This window comes from Erinaceus europaeus, chromosome 17, assembly GCF_950295315.1.
Source record: "Erinaceus europaeus chromosome 17, mEriEur2.1, whole genome shotgun sequence".
NCBI lineage: Eukaryota > Metazoa > Chordata > Mammalia > Eulipotyphla > Erinaceidae > Erinaceus > Erinaceus europaeus.
This window is the reverse complement of record NC_080178.1, coordinates 4,968,422-4,995,135: the sequence shown is the minus strand read 5'-3', so window position 1 is coordinate 4,995,135 and position 26,714 is coordinate 4,968,422. Positions and strand designations below refer to the sequence as shown.

At 60.5% G+C, this 26,714-nt stretch overlaps 1 protein-coding gene across 3 annotated transcripts in view; it reads right to left on the bottom strand.

The window, feature by feature from the left end:
• Window positions 1-649: 649 nt before the first annotated feature.
• The window catches only part of MACROD1 (mono-ADP ribosylhydrolase 1), a 117,488-nt gene continuing 91,423 nt past the window's right edge, over window positions 650-26,714 (bottom strand). Inside the window, exons 4-11 of one of the 3 annotated variants that reach the window (XM_060176175.1) lie at window positions 13,172-13,201; window positions 2,029-2,145; window positions 1,581-1,702; window positions 1,453-1,483; window positions 1,244-1,317; window positions 990-1,071; window positions 883-915; window positions 650-743 (exon numbers count right to left, since the gene is read on the bottom strand). In XM_060176175.1, the coding sequence (XP_060032158.1) occupies window positions 911-915; window positions 990-1,071; window positions 1,244-1,317; window positions 1,453-1,483; window positions 1,581-1,702; window positions 2,029-2,145; window positions 13,172-13,201 (461 nt within the window). In that variant the 3' untranslated portion in view covers window positions 650-743; window positions 883-910. The remainder of the gene's footprint in view (window positions 744-882; window positions 916-989; window positions 1,072-1,243; window positions 1,318-1,452; window positions 1,484-1,580; window positions 1,703-2,028; window positions 2,146-13,171; window positions 13,202-26,714) is intronic. The other 2 variants (XM_060176173.1, XM_060176174.1) reach the window with 2 other exon arrangements.

Genomic DNA, 26,714 nt, shown 5'->3' with positions numbered 1-26,714 from the left:
CCGTGTGCTGTCCCTGCTCTGCCCGCTCCTGGCTGCTGTGTGGCTGGCTGTCCCCGCCCCGCCGCCTCGTGGGGATCCCTCCTGGTTATCCCTCCTGGTTCCTGGGGTTCTTTTTTCCCACGACGGCCCCCCACCCCCTTCGGAAGCTGGCCCAGGGGCTCCGGGAATGGGCCAACTCCTAGGGCCTCCAGCTGCTTCCCCACCCGCCCCGGCTTCCCGCCTCCATCAGGCCTGCGGTGAGACCCGGCTCAGGATCTGGGGCCCCCTGCTGCACCCCCAGGTGGTGCCGGCCTGGGTGGGGAGCTTCCTACCTGTGCCTGTGCCGGGGGACCCTGCAGCTGCAAAAAAAAACCCCAGCGCCCCGCCTGCTTTGCCTCCCTTGCTCGGGGTCGTCTCTGCTCTGCCTTCAGTGCCCGCCCCCCCCCCCAGCACTGGAGGGGTCTCGGCCCCCAGGCTGTGAGCTCCTAGGGGGCAGACCCTCAATAAACGTCAAGTGCTGCCCACCTCTGCCGTCTGGCCCGTGCCTGCCCGCCTGGCTCCCCGGAGCGCTGCCCTCACCCTGCCCATGCCCCCCGCGCCCCCCACGCCCCCAGGCAGGGCTCGGACACCAGGAGCTGCGGTCAGGACGCCTTTATTAGCAGCCGCCGGAGGGGCCGAGGAAAGGTGGGGGGCCGAGGAAAGGTGGGGGGCCGGGCTTCAGCCACCTCAGAGCTGTGAGCGAGGTCCAGCGGGCCCAGGGGTGTCTGAGGGCAAAGGGGTAAGGTCAGAGGGCAGGAACTGGAAGCGCCCCCATCCCGCTGCCTCCCAGCGTGGGGGTGCGCACGGCGGGCCAGCGGGTTTGTTAGTGGGAGCACGTTTGTTAGCGGGCCAGGCCCGGCTTACCGGTCCAGGGCGGGGTGGCGGCGGGCCCTCAGGCTGGAAGGCAGAGGACAGTGAGGGCGGGCGGGGCGGGCGGGCGGGCGGGTGTGCCCGCGCCCCCCGGTACCTACCCACGGGGAAGTAGTGCGGGAGCCGCTGCAGGTAGATGCGCTCGTCCTTCTCCAGAAACACGCAGAGGATGAGCCGGTCCACCTGCAGGCGGGCGGCCTGCTCAGCCCCGCCCGGCCCGCCCGCCCCGCCCCGCCCCGCCCCGCCCCTGCTCCAGCTCGCAGTCCAGCCCGCGGCGCCTTCCCCTGGGGCGCAGGTGGAACCTCGCTCCCTGCCCGCTGCCCGCCCGGGCCGGCGCTCTGCACCCCGGCCTCACCTTGTCCTTGTGCTGCTCCAGCCACTCGCGCAGCGTGGCCAGCACCACCTCGGCCGCCGCCTCGCCCGGGTAGCCTGGGGGGAGTGGGGAGTGGGCTCCGGGCTCCGGCCTCCCGCCCCGCCGGCCGCCATCCGCGCAGGACGAGGCCCCGCCGCCGCCGCCGCCGCCGCCGCCGCCGCCGCCCCCCCCCCCGGGTCCCGCCCACTCACCGTACACGCCGGTGGAGATGCAGGGAAAGGCCTGGGGCGGGAGGAGAGGGTTTCAACAGGGCGGGTCTGGCCCCGCCCGCCCCGCCGCAGCCCCGCCCCGCAGCCCCGCCCCGCAGTCCCGCCCTCACCGCCGAGCGGAGCCGGTGCTCCAGCAGCAGGTCCAGGCTGCTCAGGTAGCAGCTGCGGAGCTCGGCGGCCTGGCTGGCGCTCGGCTGGCCGTGCACGATGGGGCCCACCGTGTGGATGACATCTGCGGAGAGACGCCGTCAGGGCCCCCGCGACCCCTGGCCGACGGCCCGGGAGGGGCCGGAAACAGCCCTCTCCCCCCAAGTTGCGGAGAACCCCCCCATGGACCCGGCCGGGGGACACAGTGGGGGCGCCCCGGCGCTGCCCCCCAGCCCTTCAGGTCTCTGTCCCCTCCCAGCCTCCGGCACCTCCCCTTCCTGGGGGGCGAAGTGCCCCCCGAGGAGGCGCGTGAGGGCTGAGCCATTTCTACGGGGCGACCCGCTCGCACCCCTGGCTGCCGTCACACGGGGCGCCCCTCCCGCGCCCGCGGGGCCCGGGTGGGGGACTCACACTTGGCCGGCAGCCGGTAGCCGCCGGTGATCTTGGCCCGGCCGGTGTCGCAGCTCTGCAGGGTCCGGCACTCGTCGGTGAGCAGGGGCCCGGCGGCCCGGTGGATGCAGCCGTCCACTGGGGAAGGGGGGAGCCGTGGGGGCGTGGCCGGCCGGTAGGGGGCGCTGGGCTGCGGCCCCGCAAACTCCGACCCGCTTTCTGCCCCGGAGACCGGGGCCGCAGGTGTCTCGGGGCGCGCAGCCCGCTCTTAACGAGCCGCCTCGTTAGCGCATCCGGGGTGATCGGGGCCCCGCCGCGCGACTCGGGGGACCCGGGCCCGGTAAACAAGCCCGGCGGCGGGGGTGGGGGGGCCTGCCGCTGACCCCGGAGCCTGAGCCACCGGGGGGGGGGGGGGGGGGTCTCCCAGTTCCCACGGTGCAGCGCAGCTCACATGCCCCCTCCCCACTTCGTGGGGTGCACCCCAGCGCACAGGAACAGCTGCCCCACACTTGCAAACCGCCCGCGTCCCCATCGCATCCCCACCCCGCCGCCGCCTCCCGGGGCCCAGGGACGCCAGCTGCCCCGCCCCCTTCCCCTGTCTCCCGGGGCCCAATTAACCCAGCAGCACCCGGTGACTGGGGGGTGGGGGGGCGCTTGGGAGGGGCTGAAAAGGGCGCCCAGAGCAGTGGTGTCGGGTGCACAGAATGGGGCTCCAGCCTGGGGGACCCCGTGCCTGGAGGGCAATGTGTTGGGGTGAGGGACCCGCCCACGGTCACCCGGCAGGCAGGTGGACAGATGTGTGACCAGGGGGAGACCGTGGCTTCTGAGAGGGCCCCCTCCCCACTCCCCATCCTCAGTCCTAGAACTGCCCCACCTCTGGGTGCCGGGGAGGGGGCACCCCACTCCCGCTGCCCTCAGCCGTGGAACCAGAGGGCCTCTTGGGGCTGCCTGCTGTGGGGTGACCCTGGTTCACCCCCGGTCCCCTCCCTGGGCCTCCCAGCCACACCTGAACCTCAAACCTCCATCTCATGGCCCATCAGCAGATAATCGGGGTCTCTCCTGGGGGTGCAGCCCACCGGGGCTGGGAGGCCCCTTCTATTATTATTATTATTATTTTCCTGGCTTATGGTGATGCTGGGGGTTGAACCGAGGATGTCAGAGCCTCAGGCATGAGAGTGTGTTTGCAGAACCATTATGCTGGGAGTCGGGCGGTAGCGCAGCAAGTGGCACGAAGCACAAGGACCGCTAAGAGGATCCCGGTTCGAGCCCCCGGCTCCCCACCTACAGGGGAGTCACTTCACAGGTTGTGAAGCAGGTCTGCAGGTGTGTCTTTCTCTCCCCCTCTCTGTCTTCCCCTCCTCTCTCCATTTCTCTTTGTCCTATCCAACAACGACATCAATGACTACAACAATAAAACAAGGGCAACAAAAGGAAATAAATATTAAAAAAAAAAAAGAAATCATTATGCTGTCTCCCCTGCCCTGGTTTGGGAGGGGGTAGGGGGCCCAGTCTGTGTCCACCAGAAGCTGCCTTCCCACCCCCACCCCAAGCGCCTCTCTCCGCTGTTTGCAGTGAGGGCCCAGAGGCTGAGAGACTGGCCAAGGGCCATATAGCAGGAAGGCTGGGAGCCCAGGCATGAGGGCCCACTTCCCCCTCTCTGCCTGCCCCCCACACACACACACTGTGGGTCCTACTCACCCACCCACAGCTTTGGCAAGAGGCCACCCCACCTCCAGGCCCCGTGGAGCCCCTGGGAGCTGGCGGTGCCCATCCAGCACGGCCTCCGCCAGACTCTGGGTCTCCAGTCTCTTTCCGGGCGAGGTCAGGGGGACTGTTGGCCCTCTTTGGGGTGCTGTAATATTCATGAAGGGAGATTAGATATTTAAATTTATTCAGCAATAAATGCCTCTCAGTGGGGAGCACTCCTCACGCTAAACAAACACGCGGGCCTGGGCTAATTAATTATTTACCAGGACACGGAGGAGGCGGGGGACTGTGTGTGTGTGGGGGGGGGCACTATGCTCCTGTTCTGGGCAGGGGACCCTGACCCCCACCCAGCCTGTCCCCGGGGCCCCTCCACTGGCCTTCGGGTCTGGCTCCCTGCACCCACTTCTGGGGGGTTTCTCTTCCCAGAAGTCTCAGTGCTGGGGGCTTTGGGCAGGCCACTGGGCCTCCCTGGGCTGGGAGTGGTGGGAGGGGAGGGGAGGAGGGAGCCCCCACAGGAACAGAGACTCAGCCTTGCTCACTCTCAGGGGGGCCCAGAGCAGGGCAGGGTGCAGCTCTCTTGACAGGAGTTCCTGGGACTGGCATGGCTCCCCTGCTCCTCCCCCCCAGCCGAGGTGAGGTCCGTGCCTCAGTTTCCCCATCCTTACTGATAACGAGTACTGAGTACTGAGTGTCCTGGGCTTTCCTACACGGCCATCCTGATTTACAGGTGAGGGGGGGGGGACCTGGCCTATGAGGCAACCCCCCAGGAGGGCCTGGGTGCAGCTAAGGGCGGGGGCTGAAACCCCAGGGGTCCCCACATGTTGCCCTGCTACCCGGGGTGCCACCAGCTGCACAGGTGAGGCGGATGGGGAAACTGAGTCAGGGGCTGGCAGCTGCTGCACCCCAGGCCCGGAGTCCCACAGAAACCACCCACTCCAGGACCTCAGATCTTCCCTGGGCCCCTCATTCTGGCCTCTGTTCAACAACCAGGCCCAGGACCCACACATGGCCTGGTCTCCCCAAAAAGAATTCCCCAAAAAAGATTGCTGGTCACACATTCAGTCAACAAACCCTGGAAAACCCAGCCCTTGGCTCTGCTCTGTGGGGGGTGGAGCAGCCCCTCTGGGAGCCCACTGTGTGTGTGTGGGGGGGGGGGGGCGTCAGAACTGTGTCTCTGATGTGAAGCTGACCCAGGTGCACTGGGCCCCTCACGCAGGTCTGAGCATCTGGGAGCAGCAGGCACACGTGAGCCCCTGCGGCTCCCATGAGTCTGAAACAAGACGCTCACCCCAAAAGAATTCTGCTCCACACCGGGGTGGCGGGAAGGTAGGGAAGATGACCAGAGGGCCTTGAAGCCCAACTCCATCCGGATCCAGAGAGAGAAGAGAAAAAAGGAAGAACATAGGGAGTCAGGCGGTAGCGCAGCGGGTTAAGCGCACGTGGCGCAAAGCGCAAGGACCAGCGTAAGGATCCCGGTTTGAGGCCCCGGCTCCCCACCTGCAGGGGAGTCGCTTCACAGGCGGTGAAGCAGGTCTGCAGGTGTCTGTCTTTGTCCCCCCCTTTCTGTCTTCCCCTCCTCTCTCCATTTCTCTCTGTCCTATCCAACAAAGACGACATCAACAATAACTACAACAATAAAACAACAAGAACAACAAAAGGGAATAAATAAATAAATATTTAAAAAATTTTTTAAAAAAAGGAAGGACATTTGGAAGTGGTAACAGGTGAGGGTGTGACTTAGAAAGGAAGAGAAGGGAGGTCGGGCGGTGGCGCAGTGGGTTAAGCGCACGTGGCGCAAAGCGCAGGGACCGGCGTAAGGATCCGTAAGGATCCCGGTTCGAGCCCCCACCTCCCCACCTGCAGGGGAGTCGCTTCACAGGCGGTGAAGCAGGTCTGCAGGTGTCTGTCTTTCTCTCCCCCTCTCTGTCTTCCCCTCCTCTCTCCATTTCTCTCTGTCCTATCCAACAACGAATTGCGTCAACAAGGGCAATAATAATAACCACAACGAAGCTACAACAAGGGCAACAAAAGGGGGAAAAAAAAATAAAGAAAGGAAGAGAAGGGGAGTCGGGCGGTAGTGCAGCGGGTTAAGCGCAGGTGGCACAAAGCACATGGACCGACCAGCGAAAGGATCCCGGTTCGAGCCCCCGGCTCCCCACCTGCAGGGGAGACTTCACAGGCAGTGAAGCAGGTCTGCAGGTGTCTTTCTCTCCCCTCTCTGTCTTCTCCTCCTCTCTCCATTTCTCTCTGTCCTATCCAACGACAACAACAATAATAACTACAATAAAAAACAAGGGCAACAAAAGGGAATAAATAAATATTTAAAAAAAAAGAAAAGAAAGGAAGAGAAGGCAAGACCATAGGGAAAATGGGTAAAAAATATATAAATACAGACAGATAGTTCTAGAAATGCTAGTCAGCCCATATCTGTGACCTTGGAGAACTGCTATAGGTTACAGCGGAGGGGAGGGGGACACAGAACCCTGGGGGTGGGGGCGGTGTGCAGTTACAGCCCTGCCCCTCATATGTGTAAGTCAGTATTAAGCCACACACACAAAGGTCCTCGACCCCCAGTGAGGCAGGGGTGCCCCGCAGCTTCCATTTGGGGTGACTGTCCAGCCCCACCCCCAGTGCCCACCACCAGGCCCCACCCAGCCTCAGGGGAGAGGCATGGGGGGGACAGGGGCACTGGCTCTGGGACATGACAGAGCTGAGCCCTGAGTGACAGGAGAGGCTGGCAACCTGCCTGGCACCCACTCACCCAGAGCCTGGCACAGTGCCACCCAGGGGTCCTGGGTCATCTGCTGGCTCTGAGCCCGGCCCAGTGGGTGGGGGGTCTTCCAGCAGGACAGAGGGGAACAGCGGGGCAGACACCCCCCAACCCCCCAGCAATCACAGGTCAGCAGCCTTGGGTGATGGAGGTCAAGGCTGGTCCCCAGGAGGATGGAGGGAGGGAAGGAGGGACAGAGAGAGGAGATAGCCAGAGACTCAAGTGAGAGAATCAGCACCAGGCAGAGATGATAGAGACAGGCGGGCGGGGACGATGATGATGATGATAGTAATAATGATAATACTAATGGCTCTGCAAAGAGACTCTCATGCCTGAGGCTCCAAAGTCCCAGGTTCAATCCCCTGCACCACCATAAGCCAGAGCTGAGCAAAAAAAAAGAAAGAAAGAAAGAGAAAATAGACAGGGAGGTGGTAGCCCAGGCCTCATCCCTGCTGGAGAGAGAGCTGCCTCCCAATAAAAACATAGCAAGCTGGGGGGGGGGAGGTGAGTGGGGGGGGGCACAGCTCAGTGGGGGGGCACAGGCCTGAGGCTCCAGCTCCGTCTCTGGTGTGCACCGGAGTGAAGCTCTGGCTTCTCAGAAAGAAATGTCTTGCGGGGGTGGATGAAGGTGCACCCCCACACCCCCACCTGCAGGGGGAAAGCTTTGTGAGTAGTGAAGCAGGGCTGCAGCTCTCTCTCTCTCTATCTCCCCCCTTCCTCTCAATTTCCAACTGCCTTTATCCAATAAATAAATAAAGATAATCAAAAAAAAAAAAAAACCTGTCTTGCATTGCTCTGGTGTCTCTCTCTTGCTCTGTATATATATATTTTTTTATTTATCTCTATTCTTTCATTTAAAATGAGTGAATAAAAAATGGCCGAGGGCATAGAATGGTTATGCAAAACTTTCTTGGGCAGGAAAGAGCACTCATTGTACAAAAAGGCACTCGTGGGCTGGGGAGACAGCGTAATGGTTCTGCAAAGAGTCTCTCATACTTGAGGTACCAAAGGTTCCAGGTTCAATCCCCAGTACCACCATAAGCCAGAGCTGAGCAGTGCTCTGGGAAAAAGGGCAAAAAGAGGGGCCAGGTGTTGGCGTACCTGGTTAAGCACACACACTACCGTGCACAAGGACCAGGGTTCAAGCCCCTCGTCCCTACCTGCAGGGGGAAAGCTTCACAAGCAGTGAAGCAGGGCTGCAGGTCTCTCTATTGCCCTCTCCCCTTTCAAGTCTCTCTATAGATACAAAAATGAATAAATAAAATAATTCCAAAGGCTGTTTACTTAAAAAAAAAATGAAAACAAGGTTTTTCTCAGGGCCAGTGAAATAGCTCACTTGCTTGGTCACATGTGGTCCAGATTCAAGTCCCGCCCCTCTGCAGTGCAGGAAGCTTTGGTGTTGTGATCTGTCTGTGTCTATCTAAAAATGAAAGCTTTTTTTTTTTTTTTTTTTTTTTTTTTTTAGGGGCCAGGGCAACGGCACAGCTGGTTGACTACACCGGCTATAATGCCAAGGATCCAGGCTCAAGGCCCTGGTCCTCATCTGCAGAGGGAAAGCTTCACGAGTAGTAAATCAGGTCTGCACATGTCTGTCTCTTCCTATCTCCCTTTCCCTCTCTCCATTTCTTTCTGTCCTGTGCCATAAAAATAAGTATTCAAAAAAAAAAAAAATTAAAAAAAAAAATATATATATATCAAGGATCCTTAAAAAAATAAATAAATAAAAAATAAGTATTCAAAAAAGAAATAAGTAAAAGAAAACAAATCTTTAAAAAAAGATGATGGGGGCTGGGTGGCGGTGCACCTGGTTGAGCGCACATGTTGCAATGCACAAGGACCCGGGTTCGAGCCCCCGGCCCCCACCTGCAGGGGGAAAACTTTGCAAGTGGTGAAGCAGGGCTGCAGGTGTCTGTCTCCCTTTCTGTCTTCCCCTTCCGCCTCAATTTCTGGCTGTCTCTATCCAATAAGTAAATAAAGATAATAGTAAGGCAATAACGATAAACTGGAGGGAAGAGGAATGGCTCACGGGGGAGGGGTGCCTGTCTTGCCATGTAGGTGTCCTGGGTTCGAGCCCTGGCACAGCACTGGAGGCAGCTTGGGTGCTGTGGGATCTCTCCCTCCTCAGTCTCTGTGTCTCTGTGTCCTGACTTGACAGTGTATCCTGGGAGTGGTGTCAGCATGCGCAGCTCTAGGCCCCGGCCGGTCAAACACTAGTCAATCAGTCAGAGACGGAGGCGGGAGGGAGAGAGGTAAGAGGAGCCGCTCGCCCTACCCCCTGGCCTGGGGTTTGTGCTCCTGGGCACCTGAGGTCCCTTAACAGGGAGCCTGGGAGGAAAGGCTATGGAGGGGGCACAGAGGAGCTCCTGGGAGCAGAGTGGCATGTGCAAAGGCTCGTGGCAGAGAGGGCTGGAGATGTGGGCACAGAGGCGTGGGCACCTGGTGTGTGAGCAGGTTCTCAACAGTGCAAAGGGTGTGTGGGGACACGGGCTCCATCCTGCCCCCCCCCCACACACATACACGCACCTGCACCTTCAGCCCCTCCAGCCCGGCGGGCGGGGCAGCTGGCGGGGAAGGCAGCCCTGAATTAATCTGTCACTCCAGCCCAGCCATGGCGGGAGCAGTCATGATTTAGATGAATAATTGAAAGGCTCCGATACATTTATTACCCCTTTAGTGCAAAAGTGGCAGAGAGAGAGATGAGGGGTAATTGAAAAAGCCCGCACAAATCTCCGCGAGGAAGCCGTCTCCTTATCACCGAGTAAACATTTCAGTCCTAATAAACAGGGCAGACGCGCTGGGGCCTGGAGATTGCCCACCGATCGGCCGCCTCCCTTCCTAGCTGACAAGAGCGGAGTAGCTCAACAATTATCCCCAGCACCACCACCACCTTCAAGCCAGTAAAAGGCTCCGGGAACCAGGTGGGCGGGCTGGGGACCAGGGTGGCCCTCCAACCCGTCGAATTCACGTTACACTATTCAACCTTCAAGGCCTAAGTCAAATGCCCTCCCCTCTGCACTCCTGAGCTCCGGGCTCAAGAGTCAAGCAGCCCCAAGAGTCCTGAACCCTCTGGGTTTTGCTTTTCAGGTCCCCATGCTCCAGGGAAGCAGCACTGAGTTTGGGGGTGCCAGCAGACGTCCTCCCCAGCTCCCCAAAGCTGCAGGTTCCTTCCATCAGGAGCCCCACATGCAGGCAGTGGAAGCTGGGGGGTCTTGCACCGACACCCCCACAGGCAGCCCCCCCCACACAGGCTACCATCCCATCTGGCTGGGGTGACTTTATTTTTCATATTTACTTATTTATTTTTATTTAAAATTTATTATTTTTTATTTTAATGAGATACAGAGAGAGACACATACAGAGAGATATAAAGAGAGAGAAGGCTGAGCAGGGCTCTGTAGTGGTGCTGGGGATTGAACCTGGGACCTCAGAGCTTCAGGTAGGAGAGTCTTTTGCAGAACCAGTCTTTTGCTGTCTTCCCAGCTTTGGGTGACTTTTTAATTTTTTTTTATTATATTATCTTTATTTACTGGATGGAGATAACCAGAAATCGAGAGGGCAAGGGAGATAAAGAGGGAGAGAGTGGTCTAGGAGATGGACTCTCATGCATGAGGTACTGAGTTCAATCCCTGGCAGCACATGTACCAGAGTGATGTCTGGTTCTTTCTCTCTCCTCCTATCTTCCTCATTAATAAATAAGTAAATAAATAAATAAGGAGGGAGAGAGACCCCTGCAGCCCCGTTTCACCACTTGTGAAGCTTTCCCCCTGCAGATGGGGACGAGGGGCTTGAACCTGGGTCTTTGAGCACTGTAACACGTGCGCTCTGCCAGGTGCTCCACCACCCGGCCGATTGGGGTGGCTGCAAACAGAGCCACGGGGGGAGCGGGTAACAGTGTGGCTGGTGGGTGGTGGGGCTTATGTGATGGTGGTGGCAGCTGGGGGGGGGGCCTCCGGAGGAATCTGGGAGGCCTGGGAGGAGCGGAGCTTGTCTCAGGTGGGGACCCAGTTCCCCCACAGGCCCAGGAAGATGGGGGTGGCAAAGGTTGCATGGGGGGCACCCCGGCCTGAGGTCGGCCTCCGTGTTGCCCCCCAGCACCAGGTGCACCCTCACCCCCGCCTCCACCTCGCGCCTGCCACCTCCTCTGGTTCCAGTCACATGGGCGGAGTGACAGTCTCCTCCACACGGGCTCGTAAATCTCTCAGGCGCTAAAAGGCTGGACTCGGCCACTTCCTGCCCTCCCGGCCGGCTCTCATCTCTGCAGCATGACCGGCTGGCTGCCAGCATGTTCACCCCAGAGCCACAGGAAGCAGGGCTCCGCTGTGCCTCCCCACCCTGAGCTGCTGACGGGCCGCCTGGGCGCCTCTCATCCTTTCTCCCGGCCCACTGGGTACCTGCTCCAGGTACCAGGCCCTCTGGAAGGTTCCCAGAGAGGAGACAAGGGACAGAGCATCACCACCAAGTCAGGTTCTGAGCTGCTAGGGTGGTGGGCGGGGCCTGGTGGGTGGGGCGGGGCCAGGGCGGGGCTTCACAAGGAAGGCCTGTGCAAAGGCCCTGGGGCTGGCGTGCACTGGCCCACTCCAGCAGCTGCAGGGAGCCCACATGGTGGAGCAGGAGTGGGGCTGGGCAGGCAATGTGGGGGAGAGCCTGAGGGGTGGCTGGGGCCCCTGAGCTCGGCTCTGAGCAAGGTGAGTGCTCTGGCAGGGTTCTGGTAAGAGGTGTGATGGTCTGACCTGGGATTTGAAAGCTCAGCTGTAGTGCTCTGGGTTTGCAGGCAAGAGGTTCCCAGTTCCCTCCCATAAGCCCTAGTGCTGCACTGGTTCTCTCCCTCGTTCTATAATTCTCATTAAAATAGGCCTTAAAAATTAAGGCTATGGGGCCGGGCGGTGGTGCACCTGGTTGAGTGCACATGTTACAGAGCACAGGGACCCAGGTTCAAGACTCCGCTCCCCACTTGCATGGAGACACTTCACAAGCAGTGAAGCAGGGCTGCAGGTGTTTCCCCCACCTCTCTTTTTTAAAAATAATTTTTACTTCTCTATCTATTTATTGGATAGAGACAGCTGGGAAACGAGGGGGGAGATAGGGAAGGAGAGAGACAGAGAGATACCTGCAGCTCTGCTTCACCACTTGCAAAGCTTTCTCCCTGCAGGCTGGGAGCGGGGACTTGAACCCAGGTCTTTGAGCACCACCCGGCCTTGTCTCTCTTCCTCTCTATCTCCTTCTCAATTTCTCTCTCTCTCTCTCTCTCTCATCAAATAACTAAATGGGTATTTTTAAAAGATCCTAAGAAGGGAGTCGGGCAGGAGCGCAGCGGGTTAAGCGCAGGTGGCACAAAGCACAAGGACCGGCGTAAGGATCCCAGTTCCAGCCCCCGGCTCCCCACCTGCAGGGGGGTCGCTTCCCAGGCGGTGAAGCAGGTTTGCAGGTGTCTGTCTTTCTCTCCCCCTCTGTCTTCCCCTCCTCTCTCCGTGTCTCTCTGTCCTCTCCAACGACGACGATAGCAATAACCACAACAAAAATAACTACAACAATAGAAAACAACAAGGGGGGCAACAGAAGGGGATAAATAAATAAATAAATATTTTAAAAAAAGATGCCAAGAAAAGGGAGACAGCTCACTGGGAGGGCACACTCTTTCCCAGGCGTGAGGACCGGGGTTCAAGGCCCATGTGGCCAGTTCCAGGCTGGCCCACCAGGGTGCTCAGTCTTTAGGTGACGAACGGATACGCCAAACAGCGGACTGTGGGCCTAGTACAGCCAGTGTGGAACCAGCGAGGCCCTGGGGCTGCACAGAGCCCCCCCCCCCCCCCAGCACCTGGTACCCATGGGCGGCTGTGACCTCCATGGGGACAGGACAGGGCTGGCAGAGAAGGGGGCTAGGGGGGAGGCGTCTCGGCCAGGCCCACCACTGCAGCCTGGCTGCACACCCGCAGCTCTTAGCTTTTATTTATTCTCGACCTTCTCGCCCCTTTTATTTTTTCTCCCTTTTAAAGCCTGGCGGGGGCCCGCCACTGCCGCCACTGTCGCCTGTAAACACGGCCCCAGGGATTTATCCGACGGAGCATTAACCCCTGGCCCCAGGCTCACCCATCATCCGGCACAGACAAGCCTGGGCCTGCCAGCTGGGACCAGGATGAGGTGCGGGGGAGTGGGGGTGCAGGAGGGCCTGGCAGCGAGGCAGAGCTGGAGTGTAGGGACAACCTCCCCTTCCAGGCTACCTGTTGACCTTGGCCTGACTGGAGCCCATGCTGACCTCTGACCTCGTGTCCCCCCAAACCTGGGACTGTCCACAGGAGTAATCAGACACGGACTTCTTGCGGTGTCCCATGACTCCTGACTTTAGGAGTCCCTGGTGGCCAGGCTCTGGGGCTGAGCAGGGGGAGGCTGAGGCTGGGGGGCTGGAGGGTGCAGGGTCCACTGAGGGCCTATGGGTTCAGGGTCACACCCGGGTGCTCCCCATTCTGCCTGTGAGCCCCCCACCTCCCCCCAGGCCAAGCCTCATGTGTCCGCATGGCCCCCCCAGGGAGGTGAGGGAGGGTGCCTGGTCCCCCTGCAGTGGGAGGAAGCGATTGTGGGGGTACGGTGGCTGTAGAGGGGTGGACACAGGCACAGAGGAGGCCATGAAAGGGTGACCCCAAACTCCCCATCCTACCCTCCCTCCCCCAGACCACAGAAGAGGTCACTTACCACCACCCCCTCCAAGCAGGGAGCTGTTGGCTGCAAGAGAGAAAGAGAGAGAGAGAGAGAGAGATGGTGAGTCAGGGAGGGACTGGCGGAGGGGCCGGAAGTTCCTCCCCCAATAAGCATCTGGGGTCTGTGGTTTATGGGGGGCAGGCTCCCTGGAAGCAGCCCTCCAAGTGGGATGTGGAGAGGCAGAAGCCCTGGCCCCCCAGAAGGCCCCACCCCCCACTTTGCCTCTGCCCCAGAGAATGAGGGTGACGCAGTCCCTGCCTTGGGGCTCCTTCACTGCCCAAAGGGTGAGCACTTGTGTATTTGGGGGTGCAGGGGATGGTGAGCAGAGGAAGCCCCAGGCAGAGCCAGGGCACAGCTAAGTGGTGCCGGAGGCCTCCCTGAGCTGACAGCCTCCGCTAGGGAATAATTAATTCCACAGCCCGAAGACCCAGGGCTTCGAGTTGCCACGTTACTTGCAAGATTAATACAAGCAGCTAATTAAGATGGAGCGGGGAGGCTGGCTGGGTGCCCCCAGAGCCAGGGTGGGGCATGGGGTGGTGGTAGCAGGCCAGGCCAGGGATTCGGGGGGAGGGGAAAGGGAGGGGAAAGGGAGGGGGGGGTTGGGACCCCTCAAAGGCCTAACACATGGGAGCCCCATTTCGGGGTACAGACCCAGAGCTTGGGGCATCGTGTCTCTCGTTACAACAAAGGCACGAAGGTAGCTGCCTCAGTTTCCCCAGCTATGGACAACGAAAACCAGGCTGAGGTCACGAAGGTCTAGGGCATCGGGAGAGGATTCGAGTCTAGAGCCCAGTCTGAAAATGGGGACTGGTCACAGGGCCTCCCTGGTCTCTTGCACCCTGAAACCAGCCAGGCCTGCCTCATGGCCTCAGGCCTCACCTCTGGGCTTCAGCATCAAGCCCCAAGGGGCTCCCAGTCAAGCGGCTGGTGGGGGGTGTGCCCAGGGAGTGGGAGGGGCCGTGCTGACCACCCTCTCACCCCCCAGCCCCCCCAGCAGCACCCACCCACACACACACACCCTGTGCAGACCCGTGTGTGTGTGTGTGTGTGTGTGTGTGTGTGTTCACGGCTGAGGACATCAGTGGGTGACTCTGGTGGGGCTGTAGGCTCGGTGCCACACCCAGTGTCTCCACTGACCTGAGGGTGCTGGCGGGGGAGGGACTTAGCCACCTGGACACACTTCTTTGATTTCGTCCCTGCTGGCTAGGCTGGGCCAGGCAGCGGGAAGGATGGGGGGAGCACAGGAGGGTCACAGAAATAGGGGTGCCTTGCCACACACACCAGCAGACAAGCCCTTGGTCCCCACCCCATTTTACAGATGAGAGTGGAGACTCTGGGAGAATCCCACAGAGCAGGTCTGAGTGACTCCCAGCTTCCCAGTAACCTGCCCCCAGGGCCCCAGGAGGCGGCCAGAGTCCAAGTCTGTGTGTGTGTGTGTGTGTGTGGGGGGCGACCCTGGGTTCAGTCCCTGGCATGAACACGGAGGCAGAAGCCAACAGCACAGCAGCGAAGCGCTCTGGCCGTCCCTCCCTCCCTCACACGCACACTGACAGAAAGAAAAAAAAAAGCAGCTGAGGAGGTGGATAGAGGGTAGAGGGCAAGACCTGTATGGAGAGGCCTTGGGTTCGACTACATCAGAATGAGCTCTGCTTTGGTCTCTCTCATTAAATCAACACACCAGCCTTTTAATTATTTTCCCCTCCAGGGTTATCGATGGGGCTCACGGCCGGCCGGCACTACAAATCCGCTGCTCCTGGTGGCCTTTTTTTTTTCTTTTTCTTTATTTTTCTTTATTTTTTATTGGCCAGGACAGAGAGAAATGGAGAGAGGAGGGGGAGATAGCAAGGGGGAGAGAAAGACACCTGCAGACCTGCTTCACCGCTACTGAAGCTTCCCCCCTGCAGGTGGGGAGCTCGGGCTTAAACCTGGGTCCCGGTGCATAGTTCAACTGGTAGAGCACTGGACTTGCACTCCTGAGGTTCCAGGTTTGATCCCTGGTGCTGCATGTGCCAGAGTGGTGCTCTGGTCTCTCTCTCTGACATGTCAAGGGGGTGGGTTAAAGAGAATGGAAAAAGGGGGTCGGGCGGTAGCGCAGCGGGTTAAGCGCACGTGGCACAAAGCGCAAGGATCGGCTTAAGGATCCTGGTTCGAGCCCCCGGCTCCCCCACCTGCAGGAGCTTCACAGGCGGTGAAGCAGGTCTGTGTGTGTCTTTCTTTCTTTCTTTCTTTCTTTCTTTCTTTCTTTCTTTCTTTCTTTCTTTCTTTCTTTCTTTCTTTGTGTGTGTGTCTGTCTTTCTCCCCCTCTCTGTCTTCCCCTCCCCTCTCCATTTCTCTCTGTCCTATCCAACAACGAACGACATCAACAACAACAATAACCACAACAAGGCTACAACAACAAGGGCAACAAAAAGGGGGGGAAAATGGCCTCCAGGTGCAGTGGATTCATGGTGCAGGCACTGAGCCCCAGCAATAACCTTGGAGGCAAAAATAAAATAAAATAAAATAAAAGCCAACCCAGGGGCAGCAGAATCAAATGCAGAAGTCCTCCAGGGCAAACAACAAACAAATGTACAGGACCGGAACCACAGCCCCCACCTGGACACCGGCAGGACGCGGGCCAGCGACTCTGCAGGGGCGGCAGGGGAGGGGGAGACAGACACTGGGAGCTGCTGGGCTCCTCCCTCCTGGGACTGACTCCTCCAGCTGGGCTGGGGCCCCGGCTGCAGGGAGGACACCCAGTCACCTGGGGAAAGTGCTGAGCAGGGCAGGCCTGCAAGGACACCCAGGTGACTTTGAGGCAGACCCCAGGCCTTGGCTCAGTGTCATCACTGAGGTATAGGGTGTGGGTGTGGGTGTGGGTGGTGTAGAGCTCACTGCCGGAGACAGATCTTGAATGGGCTTGAGCCAGAAACACCAAGGGGCCCCTGGGGAGATGTGACAGAGCAGGACTCCATGTGAGAGGACCCAGGTTCAATCCCCAGCAATGGGGGCCTGACAGTGACGCATCTGGTTGGACACACACATTACCATGTAGAAGGGACCGAGTTCGAGCCCCCCACCCCTCCCCTGCTCCCCACCAGCAGAAGGGAAAGCTTCATAAGCAGTGAAGGAGGTCTGTAAGTCCCTCTCTCTCCTCCTCTGTCTCCCCTTCCTCTCTCAAATCCTCTGTCCTGATAGAAAAGAAGGGAAAAAATGGCTGCCAGGAGTGGTGGATTTGTCGTGTGGGCACGGAGCTCCCAGTGATAACCCCAGTGGCAATAAAAGAGATAAAATTAAATTTAAAAAAAAAGCAAGCAATCCCTAGCAGCACCGCCGACGGCCGAGATGAGTGGTGCTAGAAAGGTCAGAGGGAGGCTGTAGTGCACCCAGTACAGTGCCCAGGCCAGCATGGTTGAGGGGTTCAAGCCTCGGGCCCCCACCTGCAGGGGGGGTTACAAGTGGTGGAGCAGTGCTGCAGCTATCTCTCTCTCTCTTTCTCCCTCTCCCTCTTCCCATCCCTCCTTCTATTAAAATCATTAGGGAGTCAGGCAGTAGCACAGCGGGTTAAGCGCACATGGCACAAAGCACAAGGATCAGCGTAAGGATCCCGGTTCGAGCCCCCGGCTGGCTCCCCACCTGCAGGGGAGTCGCTTCACAGGCGGTGAAGCAGGTCTGCAGGTGTCTTTCTCTCCCCCTCTCTGTCTTCCCCTCCTCTCTCCATTTCTCTCTGTCCTGTCCAACAACAACGACATCAATAACAACAACAATAACTACAACATAAAACAAGGGCAACAAAAGGGAATAAGTAAATATTTTTTTAAAATACCAGGGGGCTGGGGAGACAGCAGGATGGTTCTGCAAAAGACTCTCCTGCCTGAGGCTCCGAGGTCCCAGGTTCAGTCCCTAGCACCACCATCAGCCAGAGCGGAGCAGGGCTCTGGTCTCTCTGTCTCTCTCTCTCTAAAATAAATAAAACATTTTTTAAGTTACCAGGATAGAAAGATAGCTCAGTGGGCGGAGTGCCCGGCTAGCTGTGCAGGTGTCAAGCCCTCAGCCCGCTTCAGGATGCTATGTTGGCAGAGGGGAGAGAAAAGGAGGTCGAGTGGGTGGGAGCTGGTGCACAGGGGCACCCACCCAGCGTGGTTTGTGCAAAGGTCCCGAGGCAGGGGGTAGCTTGAAGGTTCCAGCGGTGCCTCAGCCCCCATCACAGCCTCTGCTAGACAGCCCACCCCATATCTCAGCCCTCTGGGAGCCTGGCACGGCGCCTACCACCTATGTGGGGCTGCAGACCGAGTTCTTGCCTCATACCGGGGTCCCCCATGCTGCCTGGGGTTCAGAGGATGGGCAAACTTTGATTCTGGGAAGCAGCCTGGTGGCCCCCCCTCCCCATAGGCCCGGTGGGCGGCGTGTTCCAGGAGGACGAGCTGTTTAGAGATCAGAAACACCCCACAGATCAAACCCAATCTCGGACATGAAATGTGCAGCTTCAGAGCAGCTCTGGCAGCCCAGCTGTGGCACTGACCCCCAGGCAAGACCACTGTTCCCCAGGCAAGGCCACTGTTCCCCCAGGCCAAGGCCACTGCCCCCCAGGCAAGGCCACTGACTCCCCCAGGCCAAGGTCACTGCCCCCTCAGGAAAGGCCACTGTTCCCCCAGGCAATGTCACTGCCCCTCAAGCCAAGGCCACTGCCCCCCAGGCCAAGGTCACTGCCCCCCCAGGCCAAGGTCACTGTCTCCCCCAGGCCAAGGCCACTGACCCCCAGGCAAAGCCACTGCCCCCTAGGCCAAGGCCACTGCCCCCCAGGCCAAGGTCACTGCCCCCCCAGGCCAAGGTCACTGTCTCTCCCAGGCCAAGGCCACTGTCCCTTCCCCAGGCGAAGGTCAATGACTCCCATTCCTCCCCAGGCAGGTGGCCACTGCAGTGATGTTTTCCAGGCTGGGGGTTCGGGGACCCTACCATCTTCATGTGTATGCATATATGCCCGCCTGGCCTGTTTACAGACGGGGAAGCCAAGACCCAAAGCCAGCAGCCCTGCCCTGGAGCTGGGAGGGGAAGCCAGCAGCCTGTGTTCACAGAGGCCTGTCTGCTCCCCCTCTGGGGGCTCAGTGTCTCCCTTGGGGATGAGTACCTGGGAGCACCGTAGACAGTGGGGGAGGGGGCAGCAACGTCTCTGGGGTGTCTTTCTCTCTCCCCTCTCTCTGGACACAGAATGAAAGAAAAGTGGGGGGGGCGGGGATCACTGGGGGGGATGGTCAGTGACCTCGAGGCAACAGTGGCATCTGCTCAGTCAAGTCTGTTCCCCAGGACCCCCTTCCTCCACCTCCCTGAACCCCACATGCCCCCCCTTCACGCCTGTCCCCCACCCACCTCTGGGCTCCCTGAGACCTGAGCACTCATGCCCCCAGCTCTGGGGTCACCCAATCCCCCCCTCCCAGGCCTCCCTCTGCCAACAATCTTGTGGACCCTTCAAAGACCCAAGCAGATCACCTGGCATAGGCTCCAGCAGCCCCCCCCCACCTGGCCTGGGGTCCTTGGGGAGACCCCACCTCCCGGACAGATGTCCCTCCAGACCCTCTAGTCCCAGTGGCCTGTCCACACCCATTCTCCAAGCCCCCCCCCCCCATCACTACCACCCTACACACACACACCATTCCTTCCATGTACTGGTGTCTGGTTATAAGTTCAGGATCTTGGAGGCTGGATGGTGGGTGGTGGCTCACAAGGTTAAGCGCATGTATTCCCATGCACAAGGACCCAGGTTCACCTCCCTGCTCCCCACCTGCAGGGAGAGATGCTTCGTGAGTGGAAGCAGGCTTTCAGGTTTCTCTCCCTATCCCTCATTCCCCTCTCAATTTCTCTCAGCCCTATCAGATAGAAAGGAAACAAAAGAAAAAGGAAAAAAAAAAAAGGCCACCAGGAGCGGTGGAATTATAGTGCCAGCACTGAGCCCCAGTGATAACCCTGGAGGCAAAATAAATAAAGTTCAGGATCATCGTCCTGAGATGGACCACAAAGGCGAGATGCCAAGGAAAAGTGAGGCCTCTGCTTACTGGGTGCAACGACTGCCACCTCTCCAGATTCAAAGGAGGTCTCGAAACTTTACATCAGGCTCAACCTGACACTGTTGACTGGCTACGGAAGAAGGGCAAACGCTAGAAGAAGAACTGGGTGCTGGGCTCAGCTGCCAACCCTCCCCCAAAAGCCTCAATGACAGAACCGCTCCCGCCTTCCCAGGAGGCGGGGGGGGGGGGGGGGGGCACAGAGAAGCTGAGTGAGTGCCCCGGGTCACACAGCGGACCAGTGGGGTAGGAGCACATTTGAGTCAGGCAGTCTGAGGCAGGGGACACTGGCAGCTGCTCATGCCCTGGGGAGCAGCTCCCCCCCCCCAGAGCATGCATGCTGCTGGGGCCTCCCTCCCCCAGGCGCCCTGCCCCTCCACATTAGCATAAGCACGCACTAGTCTCCCCAAACCCAATTAGGAGGAGATGGCTTGGGCCCCAGCCAGCCGGGCTCTGGCTCCAGGCGGGCAGGATCCAGGGGGGCTGGGGGCCAAGGCAGCCCTGGAGGGGGCGTGGGGAGAGAGAGGCCTCCATTGGGGTGCAGATCCTGGCCCGCTGCCCAGGGTTGGGGGGGGTCCCAGACATAGCTCTGCCCCAATTGCACAGGCCCACCCACCCCTAGCAGATTCTGGGGTGTCTACCCAGCATGCTGAGGGGCTCCGGCTATTCCCAGCAAGCTCTAGGCTCCAGTTTGCTTCTGGAAAGGTGATGACCAGAGGTTACCAAGCAGAAAACAGGCAAGTGCTGGGGGTTCAGCTTGGGGGTGGGGGAGGCTAGCAAGTGGGGTGTCTGGGGTAGAGCTCACAGATCCCAGGCAGGAGGGTCACAGAGGGGCCACCTCTAGCTTCCTGGGGAAGGCCACTGCCCTCCCATCTACACACCCCCAGCAGGCCTGTCTCTCCTCTGAATTGGCACCCCAAAAACAAGTACACACACACACACACACACACACACTCACACACGCACGCCATGGTCTCCAGACTCTCCACTGCCTCCAACACGTACAGCAGCGTCAGCAGAGTCAGAGCCACCCCCACAGCCCCCACCCAGCCTGCCTTTCAGGCCCCTCAACAAGCACCACTTGGCTTGTGGGCCCCAGTTTTAAATAAAGCAAATCTCTGGTCTACAGGTGCCTGGGAGCTCCCTCAAACTGGCTTGGCTGCTTGTTCTCTGCCATATAATATTTCAAGGGTAGGCCTGGGAGAAGGCTCACCAGGTAGAGCATATGCCTTACCGGGCACTCGGCCCTGGATCCGAACTCTGTCACCACATGGGAGTCTAAAACCCCAGGGTAAGCTCTACGCATACCGGAGCAGTGCCGCCCTGTCTCACCCTCTCTCTAAAGTGAAGGGAATGAGAGTTGGCTTGGGGGCAGAAAGCCACACACGCATGAGGCTCTAATGCTGTACAAAATAATAAAAGTCTAAAGGGGGGGCCTGTCCCCCATGCACCCATCGCTCTGTCTGACTGAGGTGCCCAGTTCTGACTCCCACAGACACACTGAGGTCGCCCTGCACACCCCAGGCCCAGGAGTGCGGGCTCCCCTGCGGGGAGTGGCCCAGGGCTGCGACACACACACACACACACACACACACACACACACATTTTCCAACTTGACTAGTTAGTGCCAAATTGCTCTCCAAAGTGGTTGTTCAGAGGCTCGCTTTAAAATATAAATTAGATCATGTCACTTCCTTGCTTAAAACTCTCAAATGGCTGCCCACCGCACTCCCGAAGCCAAGCCACACACCCCCCTCGAGCAGGCTGCGACCCACCCCCTAGGTCCCCCCCACTCCTGGCCTCTGTCCTCTCCCTCCAGTGACAGAGCTGGCCCTGAATACCCCAGGCCCTTTGTACCTCCCCTCCCTCTGCCTGGTATGCTCTTCTGGTTCCTCTCATCCTTCAGGTCTCAAAGAAAATGCCACCTCCTCCCAGAAGCCTCCTGGGATGGCTACCCGGCTGGAGCGCCCCCTGCCCCATTCCTTTAATCAGCCTACTCATTTCCTTGGGAGTCCACAGAGGCCCATGTGGCCTGGAGTCCCTGGGCACCCCCTTCCTTCCGCAGGGGTGGTAGCAATGTCTGGGGGTGTGTCGTCATAGAGTGAGGATAGGCAACATGGCAATTTAAACTCACGTGGTGCAAATCACAAGGGCCGGCATAAGGATCCCAGTTCAAGCCCCCGGCTCCCCACCTGCATGGGGTTTGCTTCACAAGCAGTGAAGCAGGTCTGCAGGTGTCTGTCTTTCTCTCCCCCTTTCTGTCTTCCCCTCCTCCCTCCATTTCTCTCTGTCCTCTCCAACGACAATGGCAACAAAATGACAACGACAACAATAATAACTACAACAATAAAACAAGGGCAACAAAAGGGAATAAATAAGTAATTTTTTTTTTAAGTGTGACATAGGCGGGGCTCTGGCAGATGGAAGGGCTGAGAAGCAGAATGGGGGACCCCTCCGAGTGGATTGGGGGGGTGCACCTGGGGTCAGGGCTGGGGCGTGGCCTCAGATGGCTTAGCTGGACCTTCGGGCCAGTCAGAGGGTCTTGGGGGGCCGGCTCAATGGTTGTCTGGTCCCCTTCCTGAGCCCCACTTCCACTGGCCCTCCCCCTGCAGCTGAGAGGAAGCTCTCCCCAGGAGCTCAGAAAGGACACCTAGAAGCTCCTCCCTGGGGTGCCCGACCCCGCCTAGCCCTCCCCCACCAAGGCCCCAGAAGAAAGAGGGGAATCCTCACCTCTAGGAACCGGAGGCTGTTTGGGGGGGGCCAATAGATCCTCCTCCCATCCCCGCCCCCGACAGGGGAGGGGCCTCCTCCACTGGCCCACTAGGGACTTCCAATCAGACAACAGGGAAGATGCCGCACACAGTGGCCACGCCGCCTCCTCCAGGCAGCCTGAGGTCATCCGGGACTCAAGACAGAGGAATGTGTGTGTGTGTGTGGGGGGTGGCTGCTCGGGTCAGGCCTCTGGGTCAGAAAGAGGTCGCTTCACTCAGGGTCCCAAAGTAGTGCTCCTTTGGGGGAGAGGTGGAGGGGGGTCCTTAGTTCCTGCCCTTCCAGGCCCTGGGGGCTGGCTTGAGGGGATCCTAGGCTCCCCTCCTTGAAATGCCTGGTTCCAGCCCTGCAGGCCTCAGGTTACCCCCCACCCTTCCAGCTGGAACTCCAACCCAGGGGGGAGTGGGGAGGAGGGAGGGGAGGAGGGGGGAAGGCCGGAGGCTGGAGGCGGCCATTGGTATGCTAGGCGATGCCTCAGCCCCTAAAAGGCCCAGCCTTTCTGCTCGTTTCTCCCTCCCCGGCTGCGCCTCAGCGTGGCGGTTGCTCGGCAACCCCTCCCCCTTGGCGCCCCTCCCCTCCCCTCCCCATCCCCCAGCACCCAGAGCAGCAGCTCAGATCTACCAGGCCCCCAGCACCTGTGCCCACAGGTGGGGGCTCCCCCGTCCCACCCAGTCCAGCGTGGGTGGGGGGCAGCTCCTAGCAACCATTCGGTCTGGGAGAGGGGGATCACCCCAAAGGACACCCCACTTTCAGGCTCCTCCCACCAGGGGAGGGCCCAGGGCCTGCCAGGTTCCCCAGGGCAGGGCCTGCTCTGCTGGGGGAGAGGGGAGGTGGGGGGGGCTAGGACCCCAGTGCTCACGTGGGGGGTGCCCCTGGAGGTAGGCACCAAGGGTCTCTGGCTCCAGCTTCTTTTATCCCCCTCCCCCATCCTCTCCCTCCTTTGGCATCAGGGGGGACCCCACCTTCTGACCCCCAGTATCTGGGGGCTGTGCAACCTCCCCTCCACTTCCACCACGTCCCTGCCTGCCGCTCCACTGCAGGCACTAAAGTGGTGTTCTGGTCGGTCTGTCTGTCAGATTTTCTCTCCAGCTCTCTCTGTCTCTCTGTCTCTCTCTCTGTCTCTCTCTCTCCCTAAACAGGGGCTGAATGTAACAGGAAATGGAGAGGTGAGAAGGGGCTCACATACTGCAGAAAGACATGGAGGAGATGGGGATGGCAGAGGCGATGTCATTCGAGGGGACACGAGGCTTCCACAGAGAAGAGGGTACATGGGGACAAGTGTGGGCAGAGGTGCCCCCTGCCTAGGCCCAGTGGACTCTCTCTGGCATCTTTCTGGGGTCCTGCATGCCCCCCAGACCCCCAGGCCACTGTCCCATCTCCCAGAACCACCTTAGCAGGAGCCACAGACTTTGTGGCTGTTTCCTTGCAGGGGTCACAAGCGGCCTGGTGTCCTGGAGTGGGGGAGGGCCCCCCAGGAGGATGAGCCTGTCCTCAGAGGGGGAGCCGCTGGCCAGAGGCTCCACTGGACATAGGCTCGTGGGCTGCAGCCTCACTCACCCTCCCTTCTAGGTCCACACTGCCTGCCACACCCTATTCAACATGCTCCAGTGTCACCGGAGGGTGAGAAAGGGCGTCACACAGCTCACACAAGTTTGTGGTCACAAACTGGGCTGAGTGAAAGTGAGGAGGGTGGGAGGGGAGCAGGAGGCAGCCTGGCCAGCAAGGGGGGGGTCTCCTCTTGGGAGAGGGGGCTCTGTAGCCAGGACAGGCGTGCCAGGCCAGGGACCCCTCCCAGGGCCACACACCTGGGACTTAGGGAATCACGCCAGGCGCCCTTGTGGGAACCACTGGCCAGGTGTGCAGTGGCTGTGACCCTCTGGGTGAAGGGAGGGTCCCTACGGGTGTCCCCAGATCCAGGTATGCTGAGGTCTGGGGGCCAGAGAGCCAGGGGGGGAGGCCTCCAGGTGGGGGCTGGCACTGAAGTGGGAACCCATGGGGTCAGGGTCTCTGTGTCCAAGGTCACATCCTTACAGCTGCACTTGACTTTTTCCTACGGGGCTGGTGCTGACCCCTGACCTCTTTATTGTTGTCGTAGTTATTATTGTTATTGATGTCATCACTGTTAGATAGGACAGAGACAAATGGAGAGAAGAGGGGGAGACAAAGGGGGAAAGAAAGACAGACACCTGCAGACCTGCTTCACCGCTTGTGAAGCGACTCCCCTGCAGGTGGGGGGCTCAAACCAGGACCCTTATGCTGGTCCTTGTGCTTCGCACCGCCTGCGCTTAACCGCTGTGCTACGGCCCGACTCCCCTGTGCTCCATTTCTGGCCTGGTGATATCAACTCACTGAATCTGCCATCATGCTCCCCCTGCCCCCCAACACCTGCCCCTAGCTTCAGCCAACCCCCACCCCCAACGCCTGGACAACTCGGGAGCAAGCTGGGATGAGTGCAAGCCTTTTTCCAGAACGTTCTCCTGCCCTTGCACATGTCCTAACTCAGGACGCCCCCGCCCCAACCTGACCCCAAGGAAGCCATTCCTGAGAGTCTCAGAGTGCCTGGCTCCTGTGCCCTGGTAAGGACATTCATTTCAGCAAGGGAGCTGGCAGAAGACTCCCCTGCCTGGGCCTCTGAGGTCCCAGGTTCAATCCCCAGTGCCACCAACAGCCAGAGCTGAGCAGGGCTTTGATTAAACAAATAAACAACTACAAAAAAATCCTGCTGGATCCGGCTGTTTAGAGACCTTCCCCACTGCTCCTCCCTCTCTGGCTGTGCCAGGACAGGGTTCTCCGGCACGTCACCCCAAAGCTGGAGAGCTCTGTCAGTGTTCCCCAAGCTGTTCCCAGGACACAGGGCTGCTCTGAGCCAGTGGGGCCAGGCACGGGGACAGCAGGGACGGAAGGGATGCCCCCCAGATGGACTTGGGGGTCTGGGGGGGCAGGGGGAGCTGGAGTTCTGTGTCAGCTGCCCTGGTGCCTGGGAGGGAGAGGGGAGCTGAGGCGGCGATGGGGCTGAGGCACCACGGGGAGGTGGTACCATGGGGTGATTTGCTTTCCTTTATTGTTGCTAGAACGCTGTTTGGGCAATAAATAAAAAATCAGGAGGAAGAAATAGCTGTTTGGTGAATTGAGTAGCGAGGGGGGGGGAGAGAGTTGAAAGGAGGGAAGTTGGGGAGAGAGGGGCCAACCTTTGATGGGGTGCAACTCTGGGAGGACAGCACAGAGGAGGGGTGGCGTGGCCAGGCCTTGATGCTGGGCCTGGAGGGACTGACACAGGCCTGCACTCAGGACTGGGGGGTGGGAGCCTCAGGATGGGGGGCTAGCCCCATTGTGGGGGTCTTGGCCTCGACCCTCCAGCAGGACTGAGCTAAGTGGCACTGTCTGACCTGGCAGGTCCAGAGAGTGGAGGTGACCCAGACCCCACACAGGGGGCGCCCCCCACCTGCCCCTGGCACCTCCCGGCCTGTCCCCCGGCTCACTCTGGGGCACAGTCTAGTGGCCCTATTTTCCCACGGAGTTCACTGAGTCAGGCGGCAATTTGGTCAAGGTCACAGCAGACTGGGGAGGGGCAGGGCGGGCCTGGGGTCCGAGGCGGGCACCCCCTTTATGGGGAGGGGGGTGCAGCCAGGGCTGGCAGAGGCCAGGGGTCCGAGTGAGGAAGGGAACCCGGCAGGAAGGGGCCACCTCCCCTGTGGGTGAATGAACACTAGGCAGCAGAGGGTGAATGAATGAAGGAGGGTGGGGATGGAGGGATGGATGAATGGCTGGGTGCAGAGAGGCAGGGAGGGTGGGAGGGAGGCGCCTCGCGAGCGAGAACCCCCTAATGCCCCCCCCTGCTGGAGGCCGGCTCTGGGCGCCTCCCTCCTCGCCCGACCCCCTTGGGGCTGGGGGGATCCCCCAGTTCTGCGCCGCGGGCGGCGGAGGGGGGCGCAGGCCGAGTCCCCCGCGGCCTCCCGCGCCGGTCCCGCCGGCCAGTGCGCAGCGCCCCCGCGCCCCGCGCCCGCCCGCCGCCCGCGCTCCTCCTCCCGGTCCTCCCCGCCTCCTCCCCGCCCCGCGCTGCACGCACGGCCCCGCCGCTGCCGCCGGGGAGAGGCGGCCGCAAACCCGCGCCCCGCGCCCGCCGCCCGCCCCGTTCGCCCCGCCGGGCCCATGCGCCGCACCCCCCGCCCCGCGCCCGCCGCCCCGGAGCCCCCCCGCGCGCCCCCCGCCCCGGCGCCCGCGCCCCGGAATCGCCCCCGGGCTCCGGCCGCCGCCTCAAAGTTTCCCGAGGAGACCCGCCTGCGCAGGTAAGACGGGGTGCCGGGGGTGCGGGGGGTGGCGGCGCGGGGCCGCCCGGCCCGTCTGTGTCGCGGGCCGTGCGGCTCGTGTCTGGGGGCGCCCCCCCCCCCCCGAGCGCACAGCCGGGGCTCGGACCCCGCCGCGGGGAGGCGCGGGGCGCGCGGGGAGGCGCGGGGCGCGCGGGCTCCACTCTCCCGAGTCCGTGCTGATGAGATGAGGGCGGGGGGGCCCGGCCCGAGGAACCGGGGTGCGAGCGTGGGCTGCGCCCCCAGGAGCGGCGGGGCTGGACAGGCGAGGGCTCGGCCCGGCCCGGGGCGCCGCGGGTTTGGGGGCGCGCACAGGCGGCCGCCGGGGCGCCGCGCTCCCGTCCCCACCAGCCAGTGAGTCACGGGCGGAGCGAGGGTTTATTTTTAAAACGACTTGCAGGGGGGCAGGCGGCCCCGGCTCCCCTC